This window comes from Colletotrichum truncatum, assembly GCF_014235925.2.
Source record: "Colletotrichum truncatum strain CMES1059 chromosome Unknown Contig_0005, whole genome shotgun sequence".
Lineage (NCBI taxonomy): Eukaryota > Fungi > Ascomycota > Sordariomycetes > Glomerellales > Glomerellaceae > Colletotrichum > Colletotrichum truncatum.
In genome coordinates this window covers 1,296,668-1,307,542 of record NW_027222402.1, presented here as the reverse complement: position 1 = coordinate 1,307,542, position 10,875 = coordinate 1,296,668, and the positions used below count along the sequence as shown (strand labels likewise).

The 10,875-nt window shown below is 47.7% G+C and overlaps 5 protein-coding genes across 5 annotated transcripts; 3 read left to right on the top strand and 2 right to left on the bottom strand.

Annotated features, from left to right (window-relative positions):
* Positions 1–296: 296 nt before the first annotated feature.
* Positions 297–1,286, bottom strand: CTRU02_208400 (C6 transcription factor; the record flags this gene model as incomplete). The annotated part of the gene is made up of 1 exon (XM_036728393.1): positions 297–1,286. The coding sequence occupies one exon, from the start codon at positions 1,284–1,286 to the stop codon at positions 297–299; it is 990 nt and encodes a 329-aa protein (XP_036579677.1).
* Positions 1,287–1,663: 377 nt separating this feature from the next.
* On the top strand, positions 1,664–2,893 carry CTRU02_208399 (uncharacterized protein; the record flags this gene model as incomplete). Its single annotated transcript, XM_036728392.1, has 1 exon — positions 1,664–2,893. The coding sequence occupies one exon, from the start codon at positions 1,664–1,666 to the stop codon at positions 2,891–2,893; it is 1,230 nt and encodes a 409-aa protein (XP_036579676.1).
* A 581-nt stretch (positions 2,894–3,474) lies between these two features.
* CTRU02_208398 (NADP-dependent mannitol dehydrogenase 1) lies at positions 3,475–4,540 on the top strand (the record flags this gene model as incomplete). Its single annotated transcript, XM_036728391.1, has 5 exons — positions 3,475–3,674; positions 3,732–3,808; positions 3,874–3,957; positions 4,009–4,086; positions 4,140–4,540. The coding sequence occupies 5 exons, from the start codon at positions 3,475–3,477 to the stop codon at positions 4,538–4,540; spliced, it is 840 nt and encodes a 279-aa protein (XP_036579675.1).
* Positions 4,541–5,305: 765 nt separating this feature from the next.
* On the bottom strand, positions 5,306–6,684 carry CTRU02_208397 (C6 transcription factor; the record flags this gene model as incomplete). Its single annotated transcript, XM_070205087.1, has 2 exons — positions 5,306–5,924; positions 6,197–6,684. The coding sequence occupies 2 exons, from the start codon at positions 6,682–6,684 to the stop codon at positions 5,306–5,308; spliced, it is 1,107 nt and encodes a 368-aa protein (XP_070061162.1).
* Positions 6,685–9,107: 2,423 nt separating this feature from the next.
* Positions 9,108–9,751, top strand: CTRU02_208396 (uncharacterized protein; the record flags this gene model as incomplete). Its single annotated transcript, XM_036728389.1, has 2 exons — positions 9,108–9,321; positions 9,372–9,751. The coding sequence occupies 2 exons, from the start codon at positions 9,108–9,110 to the stop codon at positions 9,749–9,751; spliced, it is 594 nt and encodes a 197-aa protein (XP_036579673.1).
* Positions 9,752–10,875: the final 1,124 nt, after the last annotated feature.

Here is a 10,875-nt window from a genome sequence, read left to right as displayed (position 1 = left end):
ACTTACACCTCAACAAGTAGTTGTGCTTGAAACATAAGCTCATCGATCTCCCCAGTCTTCGTCATGACTGGTTTGCTGTTCTTGGGTAACAGGAGCGACCATCCATCAATGATTGAGTCGGCTGAGTGGATTACATGCGCTGATGTTTCTTTTGATGCAACCTTCGGTGCTGTAGATATTGCCAAAGCTGCGCACCGAACGGCACCAATGAGGTAGGCGAAAGATGAAAATGAGGTTTCTTCAGCAGCAAATTCTCGAGAGTCGAAGTCATCGAGTGTTTGGGGCTCAGGAATGTTCTACAAAAGGTAAGCGGTCTTGACGCAAACTCTAGAATTGTTGCAAATGCTCACGCCTGAATCGTATTCAGCTTCTTCACAGGGAAGCTCCACCGTCGACTCAACATCCACAACTGTGAAGTTCATGGTTCCCAAGGTTCCGGCGTAGTATGCATCCACAATGTACAACATCCACCACGTTCTTCGCCAAGACTCCGCTACCACTGAGTCGTTCATTCCATGATTCATTGAAAATTCTTTCCGATGCATTTGGAGCTCCATAGCAAGTTTTGCTGCAGCGTCCATTTGAACTTTTGCCTCTTCTTTGTAACTAGACCAAAACAGAGCGATGGAATACAAAAGGCGGCACTGAACCAGAACTGGATTCAGCGCGGGTGTTCGCGCAATGCAGACCTCCAGCTGTTCTTTGAGGAACTCAGACCATTTGTGATGTGCGTAAATATGGCCAATCAGGCGCATTGCAGAGATTAGTGGTTCAAAACTGAGCCGTCTTTCAGGGTCCTGGCAGATCCGTAGCATCTGCTTTCTCGGCAGCGGAAAAGGATGAAAACTGTGGAAATTCTTGTAATACGAATCAACCAAGTTGTCGGTTGTAATGTCGATCATGCCCATGTCAGGCACTGCAGCCGATCCAAAACCAGGGGTTCCATTGCCAAAGATAATTCCTTCAGGTAGGTCATAGTTGTTGGATAAAGAGGGTCCTTGGCTCTCCTGCTCCGAAACAAGAAATTCCGAAGATTCCAAAGAATTTCTTGACCTAACATCATCTTCGGTTGCTGCAAGCCGCTTCCGCCGCTCCGCCAGAGCCGCACGATCCAGACCCCCTCGTCGTGATGGGGCGTAGTGACATGGTTTCTCGAACTCGACACAACGGCTGCATTGAGGTTGCTTTCCGTCACATTTTAGATGCCGCGATCGACAGGGTAGACAGGCAAGAGAAGACCTCGTTGCTCCCCTTGGTTGCGAAACTGTATTGTTGACGGTGATCATGGTGGGTGGTTGAAGGGATGGAGTTTGTTGACGGGTTCATCGTAAGGTTTGAAAGCGGGGACGCGGGTACCCGGGTATCCGGTTACTCGATGCGGCATAGCGGCACGGGTAATCGACACGAGCCGGCAGCCTATGACGGGGCTTTTCGACTCGGCAAGTCTAGCACCCTTAGTAACGCCACACAGCGGGATTTGGAGATGTGCGGGAATCTGCAACATTCCTGTCAATTGGAAATGATGCGAAGCGGTTTGTCTGACTATATAAACAGTATCTATAATAGAAGGATGGATTCTCGTGCTCATAGCCACACATAATAAGATCGTAAACATACTATCTGCTACCAACAACAATCTCTACTACTTTCAGCAACTTACACCATGTCACAATCTATCGTCATCATTGGGGCTGGCTTTGCTGGTGTTTGGAGCGCTCTCTCAGCTAAGCGCCTCATCAACCTCAACAACAGAGCCAATGAATTCAAAATCCTTGTCATAGCTCCGGAACCGTCGCTGGTCATGCGCCCACGATTATACGAAGCCAACGCAGCAAACATGAGCCACTCTCTGACAACTCTGTTTGAATCTGCTGGAATCGATTTTCTCCAGGGCAAAGCCGAAAATATTGACACCGATGAACAGACCGTTCGCGTTCGAACTGTTGCCGGCACTGAGACTACCGTTTCTTATGATCGACTCATCCTAGCAGCTGGGAGCTTTGTCAACCGGCCTCGTACCGTTGATGGACTCGATGAATATGCGTTCGATATAGACACCCTAGACTCAGCCACTAAGCTTGAAAAGCACCTCGAAAATCTCGCATCTCTACCTCAAACCCCAGCCCGCGACACGGTTGTTATCTGTGGTGCTGGCTTTACGGGTATCGAGCTTGCAGCTGAGCTGCCCAAGCGCCTCCAACATATCACCAACCCGCGCATCGTTCTAGTAGAAAGCGAGGCCCAGCTCGGACCAGAGCTTGGTCCTGGACCTCGTCCCACGATCATTAAGGCTCTTCGTCACCTCAATGTGGAAGCAAAGCTTGGGTCTGCAGTCTCTAAAGTTGACGCTCATGGTGTGACTCTTGTATCTGGAGAACGCATCGAAGCAAAGACAACTGTTTGGACTGCCGGAATGCGAGCAACACCCCTAGCACAGCAAATCCCGGGAGCCAGAGACGCCCTTGGTCGCCTTCATGTGGATCGATTTCTCCAAACCGAGACAACTAAGAACGTCTTTGCGACGGGCGATGCAGCCTATGCCCTTGCTGATAACGAAGGCCATCACGTATTGATGTCTTGTCAGCATGCGCTTCAGCTTGGGCGCGTGTCTGGCCATAATGCTGCCGCTGCACTTCTTGGTCAGACGATGACAGAGTATTCACAGCCTGCCTACGAGTGCTGCCTTGATCTTGGGTCTTGGGGAGCAGTAATTGGCCGAGGGTGGGAGAGAGAGGTTAAGTTTTCCGGGGCTCCAGCAAAGCGGGTGAAGGGGTATATCAACGGAACATTGATCTATCCTCCCAACAATGCCGATGAGGCCATTGAGAAGGCAAACCCTGTCGGCCCTGGTTCGGATGAACTTCTCAAACGTGTTCTCGAGGTGGTCGCATAGATTTCAGAATACAGGTCTACATTTCTTTTCTGTTTAGTTTAGCTTACTTAGACATTGAACTTACTAATTAGACAATTAACTCGCGTTTATCATCATGTTGCAGATGCCGTAACGTTGCATTTTACAGCAACTATCTATGCCAAAGTGGAACCGGGTCCAGCTTTCAATACTTATGGTTTCTATCAAGTACTAAAATTGTATTCGATTCAACAAAAGTCTTGTCACACCATGTTGGACCATCACAAAACTGCATGTCGACCACAAACTGAGACAGAGTGGTATGGTCAGGCCTTATGACGTCATATTGTATCTATCGAGTTTAGCTAACAGGTTGAATTATTCATCGGGATTGGTTCAGCCGACGCTGGGATGCGCCCCAATGATTCGGTACTGGTGCTCTGTGGTGCCCCCACTGAGAAACCCCCTCCTTCGGACGACAGCGCACCGATGTTGAGTGGAGCAGCCCATGCCACGTCTCCGTCCAATTCACTCATTAAAACCCAGACTGCTTTATAGTAGCCTCGAGCAAAGAAGAATCATCATAATTAAGTCTTCTGGAAAATTGTTACAAAACAGTCAAGATGTCTATGTCCACTGAAGATTGTCAGAACCCTCGCGAAGGGTTTCCTCGCCCGTTTCCTAACACCCCTTCTAATGTCTTGGAACAACTTCGTGTGACCGGAAAGGTCATTGTGGTTACCGGGGCTGCGGATGGAATTGGGTTGGCTGTGTCTGAGGCTATGGCTGAGGCTGGAGGCAATGTCGCTTTGTGGTACAACTCGTTCGTCACCTTGACGGGACCTTTGTCATGCGAAACTTACTGATATTTTCTGTCCAGAAATGAGGCTGCCATTCAGAGAGCACAGGGATTATCAGACGTGCACAAAGTCAAAACCGCGGCTTATAAAGTTGATGGTAGGTAGAGTTTTGACCATGCGGCAGAATCAGAGAAGATGGCAGAGTGTTAAATAATCTTTCAGTTTCAAACCCAGACCAGGTTCAAGAGACCATTGCCAAGGTCTTGCAAGACTTTGGTAAGATTGATGTTTTTATCGCTAATGCCGGTGAGTACATCAGTTCTTTCATAAAATCACTGAGATCTTTGACTAAGACTTGCTGGAAAGGTATGGCAATTTCAAAGCCAATTCTGGAACAGACTCTGGATGAATACAGGAAACAGATGTCTGTAAATGGTATGACCTCCGAGCTGCATAACGCCGACAAAGTGAAGAGCTGACTGAAATAGTTGATGGCATCGTTTACTGCTCCAAATACGTTGGCGAAGTGTTTAAGCGCCAGGGTTTTGGCAACCTCATCATCACATCAAGTATGAGTGGGCACATCGTCAATGTTCCCGTTGACCAGCCTGTCTATAATGCCACAAAAGCGTATGTAACGCATTTCGGAAAATCCCTTGCCCGTGAGTGGCGAGAGTTTGCACGTGTGAACATTGTGTCTCCTGGCTTCTTTGACACAAAGATGGGCGCTGGCCCTCTCGCTCTACAAGAAGCGTATCGTATGGCAGCACTTGGACGACAGGGCCATACAAAGGAAATCAAGGGTCTTTATCTGTATCTTGCTAGCGATGCATCTACCTATATGACAGGAAGCGACCTACTCATTGATGGTGGTTATGTCTTGCCATAATGAAAATACAGCAAGAGAGGATTAGGCATTAGACTCTATTTGAATAATAGATTTCAAAGATAGTCATAGGTATACTTGGACATGGATTCCTGGGAATGATCGTTGGAGTGCAGTCTCAATTCCATGCTTTACAATACCGGCAAAAGTGAATTAGGTCGTTGCAAAAAACCATGATTACAGTACTGATACTGAGATTACAACCGCTTCTACCATTACTCTGCCTCATTACGTCGTCGCTTTATGTCTCTAATGAGACCGATGCGGACTTTTGATTTGCTGTGAGCGTCAAGTCGAGGTTTACTAGGTGAGTCATCTGAACAATGCTTAGACTTGACACAGGTTCTTGACGACGGCCTTGAAACAGCTAAGCTATAGGGCAACAGTCACCATGACCTACGGTCCAGCACAATTTGTCTCAACCGATTGGCAGACTACCAAGAGTAGAGAAACGACAAATTGACCAGGCCCTTAGCCGAAGCGAATTTGGTCTTGGTTTGTCCATTTTGGCAGAGAAACTTATATCTACATCTCAACCTGACATTCATATGCATCCAAGTTTCTTAGGACGTAACACAACGACATCCGGAAACGAGCCAGGCAAGGAACCCGAAAACGAAAATCCCGGTGGCTGATCTAGCAGCCAACAGAGACCCGACATTGGCTCAAATCTTCATCCAAGTGTCCTTCGAACTGGCCTTTCAACTTTTTTCTCACAAAAAGCTAGACTACGCTTCAATACCCACTGCTAGATCATATTAAGTGGCGCTATGCTGTCCAATCATCAAGCAATAGGTCCAAGGGCATATTGTCCATAAAGTCAAGAGGGCCTTCATTGAGAAGCATGCGAAGGCTCGGGTCTGTAGTTTCTTCGCCGTATACTGATTGGATTTCCCCGTAAGAAGAAAATTCGTTCTCACTCGGTAATTCTAAAATTTCATTTGTCTCAGAGATGGCGTTCGTTTCGGTGAATGTTGCTGTTGCATCCTGATTCAGACCCATGGGTAGAAAGCAGGCAGGATCCAACGCGGGATCCAGCTGTGGTAATAATTGAAATTGACTGTGAATTCGATCAAGCATCTCCAAACAGCGCCTCGCTGGTCTGTTGTTGTGCTCCAAAGCCTTCAAGCAGGCGCGCGCTTTCGAGACGGAATGTTGCCAGGCTAGCCTATCCTCTTCTGGTCGACTAGCTTCGGTAAGGTAGCTGGCCTCGAGGACTAGTGTCGCCTGAAATATGAAGTATGTAGCGTACCAGGTGATCCCGTTATTTAAAGAGGATTCATATCCCATGCAGAATGCTGCAATATCATGAATGGTCTGCATGGCAATTTCGAGACATTTCGCATCTGCATCAACTTTGCGCGGAAGATAACTGTGACGTTTTTGGCTACCACGCCACAGGAGTATACGAAGGTTTTGTTCCTTCCATAAAATAACGGCTCGTGGCGCTCTAAACCACGACGGACAATCTGTAGTACGAAAGTATTTTGGTAGAGTATCTCGCCAACGATTAAGATCTCGCTCCATTGTCTCAGCGACCCGAAATTCGACTTTAGTGCCTGCAATTTTCGCTAAAAGAAACTCGTGGTAGATTGTGTCGGCGATCTTTGCAAGTTGTGTGTGGCATATTATCGCGGAATATGTTGTGGGATAACTAACTTCCGCAGGAACGGGTGCGTTAAAGTGTAACTCCTGGCAGGCAAAGCTGTTATTATGCGGACGTGGACTGCGAAGATGGAGGCAAATACCTTGTCATCGATATTTCGGGGTAAGCGAGTGTCTGTAAAACTGTCTGACATTGCTGGCGGTCGACCAGTGGTGATGTTGAATCCACTTTCAAAGCAATAAATGATCCAGAACAGCTGTCGACGGCGCTCATGACCAACAGTATCCTCGGAGCCAGGCGGTTCACGGTGCAAGCCTAGTCCTAGTGCCATTCTGTAGGCCAAACCGATAAAATTGTATCCAGTATTGGTCCGGTCTCGCTTCTGCAAATAATTTCCCATAAGTAGAAACGCCTGTACCGTCTCAATAGTGCCAGACTCGAGCATCTGGAGCGACAGGTATGATCTTGCTGCCGAATAATAGCCTGACTGTTGGTGTTCTGACTCTTTACTCGATAGCCAATGCCCGATGGTAAGAACCATGTGATAGACAACTTTCCATGGCGAGCCTACAAGCCGTTGTCTGTGTCCTGCCTTGACTCTGTTGCGAAATGTCGTTTCATGTAGTATCGGATAACTAGTATTATAGAGAAGAAAGTAAGAGTCAATGAGACGACTTGATATATAAGAGAGAGGCAAGTCTAAAGATTCGGGCGTTGGAAATCCAGAAGAATTTGAAGATTGTCGTCGGCGCTTTCGGTGTGCTGGAATTTGATAATCCTTTGTTGTGTTTGACACGTGGATCACGGAGTCAATTTCACCAAGGAGCTGTGATCCGGAACTACTTCCTGTGTAATATGACCATGGTCAATTTGGTGTCATGGTACATGAAAGAGAACCGTGACTCACCGAGATACCCAGAGTCATGACTTGACAACGTTGCCATGCCGTCATTATCATTTGTTGAATTCGATTGATTTATGGGGGACAGAGAACCTTCATGCCATTCATAGCTGTGAGGAGTGGTCTCATCCGACTCCTCCGTGGCATATGAACTGTGTTCCCCCTCTTTATTATCAATCGTTGACCGTTTCAAGGCAGACTCAATATCCAGGTCAGGATTGAGTGATAGCAGCAAGTTCTGGAGCTGTGTGCACCGAAGCTCAGCTGCGTCCAAGTTCTTCCGGGTTAGAGGTGTCCGATCAGGTGGACTCTCAAAACTGCAGGTCTTTCCTGTTTTGGTGCAGTAGGAACATGGGTCATTGGGTACACTACCTCTCATACATCTGCTCTTCCTTTTCTGGCAGTTGACGCAGGCTCGCACGATGCTAGTGTTGGAACATTTTGATTGAGACACCTGCATTCTGGGCTATAGGCGTGGAACTAGCAAACCTAAAACAACTTGCGATGAAGGAGGTGATGAGCAGGTGATATGTTGAGAGGCACATAAGCGTAGCATTCTGTTAGCTTGTCGGGGCATGTACGACGATGGTCACTCTCCTCCGACCGGGCCTGGTGTGGCCCACTTGAGGTCATAGACAAGCCACAGCACATGTTTTCCCCTCAGAAGTTGGCGGTCGGAGCACTGTCGACCGACGACGCCACAGGCACAAGCCACAAATCCATGGCAGGTGTGTCAGCGGGGCGTACTGGTAGATCATTCTCGCATGATTTAGCTACAAAAGATGTATTGTATGCAATGGTATCTTGCTCTTAGTTATCTGTTAGCAGTATGGAAATAGACTGGAAAATAACTCGATAAAATCATTTAGCGAAGTATTTGTAGACTTCTAAGTAGTAATAGAGGTTAATTTCATTCCAATCAATCTGCCCTCAAAGTGGCATTCTCTCCTAACTCCTATTCATAAAACTCCTCACACCATCAGACTTACCTGTTAGAGATCAAAAAGAATTATCCAAACCTAAAATCTTTAGTAGTTTGGAGAGATTAGAGTTTACAACGTAAGCAGCTCAATATCGGAAGCAAGTAAATCCCGGTGCGTTGTGGCAAATCGAGGGCATACATATTGGTCATCAGCTATGTGTTACGGTCAGCTATCCGACAGTAGGGTCTGCTAACAGAAGTTGGGGATTGACGCTAGTAAACAGTATTGTCGTGTCGTAAGTCTGGTTCGTAGGTCGTAGGCTGTGTCGTAGATCGGTAGTCAGAGGCTAAGTGTTACGGTCAGCTATCCGACAGTAGGGTCTGCTAACAGAAGTTGGGGATTGACGCTAGTAAACAGTATTGTCGTGTCGTAAGTCTGGTTCGTAGGTCGTAGGCTGTGTCGTAGATCGGTAGTCAGAGGCTAAGTGTTACGGTCAGCTATCCGACAGTAGGGTCTGCTAACAGAAGTTGGGGATTGACGCTAGTAAACAGTATTGTCGTGTCGTAAGTCTGGTTCGTAGGTCGTAGGCTGTGTCGTAGATCGGTAGTCAGAGGCTAAGGTGATCAATCTTAGGCTCAACAAGTATTCGCAGTGAAGGTAAGCTGAAAGTATCCTGAGGATGAATACAAAGTTGATTGCTGAAGAGCTATGGAAGTCTGACTATGAGTCGAGCTCAGGTCATACTATATACAAGTCCGAACAGTACCCTTTGTTTGTTTTACCGTTCCTGATCCTGACGGGGTCCGTTCCTCGTTCATACGGATCCCGTATGTGCCAAGGACGGACTCCGTATTCTTAGCGTACGGATCTAATCTCTTATCTTATCGTCACGTGACTTGCACCATAGTTCTTCCGTTTCCGAGTGAATCCCTGTTGTTCCTGTGATTCTGCAGTACAAATGTCCTGTTACAGCCGCCCGACGTCCAAGTGGGTCTTTCAGCTGTTATCCTTGTTTACGGGTCGTAACATCAGGTCCCCTCTCCAAAGGTCTTGTCCTCAAGACCCAACATAAGTAGGTCGTTGGTCCCAGGTTGGGGATCCGTCAATCGTGCTTCCCGATTTACCTATGATGCTGACACCATGTCAGGTCGCGTTCAAAAATCGAAACAATCCAAGTCGGCACTTCGTTCTGCTTGTGAAGACGTTTTTTATCGCTTTGGTTCTGACGACGTTATGCCGTGTACTTGCTGCTTCCGTGCAAAGCGTACATGTCGGATGGCGGAGGGCGCAAAAACTTGTCAGGGTTGTAGAAACCTGAAGCGTCCTTGTGATGGTCTCGTGGTGGCGTCTAGTCGTGAGTCTTCGTGGCGTTCGTGTGCCCGTGTGCGTGCTGATTGGTCGTAGTGAAAAGGCTGAGCGATCAGCGTCAGGAGTGGGAAGAGAAGGAGGAGCAGGCTAGTGATGCACTGCTGGATCTTCATGAAAAGTTGGCGCGGGTTCAAGCCGAGGTGGCTGAAGCGGCTGGTCGATTGTCGCGGATCCGCGCGATTCGGAAGAAAGTGAAGGAGCGGCATGTGGAGACGTTTTCTCGAGGGATGCAGGAGTTAGAGGAGGACGACGTTCTTCCTGCATTGGATGCTCATGAGAGTGGTGTGGTTGGTGATCTTCAGTTTCAGGGTGTGGAGAACAATCCGGATTGGGCGAGTTTTGGCATTGGCGAGGAGTTTGCGGATCTTGGCCCTTTGTTGGGGGATTCGCAGTTGGTGTCTTCCAGTGGTTCTTAGTTGCTTTCTGGTGTTCCTAGGCGAATAAATGGTTTTCCTTGTCGTGGTCTGTCTGCTTCCGTTGGTGGTCGCACATGCTTGTGAGGTCGCCTGATGCGCTGGTAACCGGTGGTGTCTGTTGGGGCTGTTGTCGCTGGCGCTGCTGGCGTCGTTTCTCGTTCTTGGTGTTGTTGCCAGTAGGTCGCGAGTTCGTCCTTCGCATTGGTGATGTTCTTGGCTGGTTCCCATGTGTTGTCTTCGTGACCATATCCTTTCCACTTGATGAGGTATTGGTATCCTTCTGGTTCTTCAAGGTGGTCGATGATTCGTTCGACTTCGTACTCTGGTTCGTTATCTTCCACAATGATGAGGTCGTTTGTCTATGATCCTTGTGGTGCTGGTTCGAGTAGCGAAATGTAGAATGTTGGAAAACACTTTATCGTGTCGGGTAGGTCGAGTTCGTAATTGACTGGTGAAACTTTTCGGAGGATCTTGAAAGGTCCGAGTTTTTTAAAGTCTAGTTTGTCGTTCGGTCGTTTTGTTTTGATGTTTCGCCGTATGAGGTAGGCGCTATCTCCCTCTTTCAAGGTTGGTCCCTCAATCCTTCGTTTGTTGCTGAATTTCGTCATTCGTTGTCGCACGAATTCGAGTTCTTTGCGTGCGTTGTCTTGGATATCCTTGATTTGTTTAACTGTGGCGACAGCCTTGAGTGCTGCTAGGCTAGCTTAGGGTTTTCCATAGGCGGTTGGTTCAAATCCGTAGTTGAGGTAGAAGGGGGATTCCTTAGTGCTTTCTCCGATTGCGCTGTTGTAGGCAAATTGGGCTATTGGTAGTAGTACTACCTAATTGTCTTGGTTGTAGTTGACGTAGGCGCGGAGGTAGGTTTCGAGGATCTGATTGATTCGTTCTGTTTGTCTGTCGGTCTGTAGGTGAAATGCAGTGGACATTTTCTGGTCGATGCCGAGTTGTGCGGTGAGTGACTTCCAAAATTTGGAGGTGAAGATCTTGTCTCTGTCTAACACAATTTCCTTGGGTATGCCATGGTTGGCGATGATGTACTTGAGAATCGTGTAGGCGAATTCTTCGGCGTTGCTTGCTTCCTTGTACGGGATGAAGTAGGCGTACTTCGTGAGTCTGTCGACGAT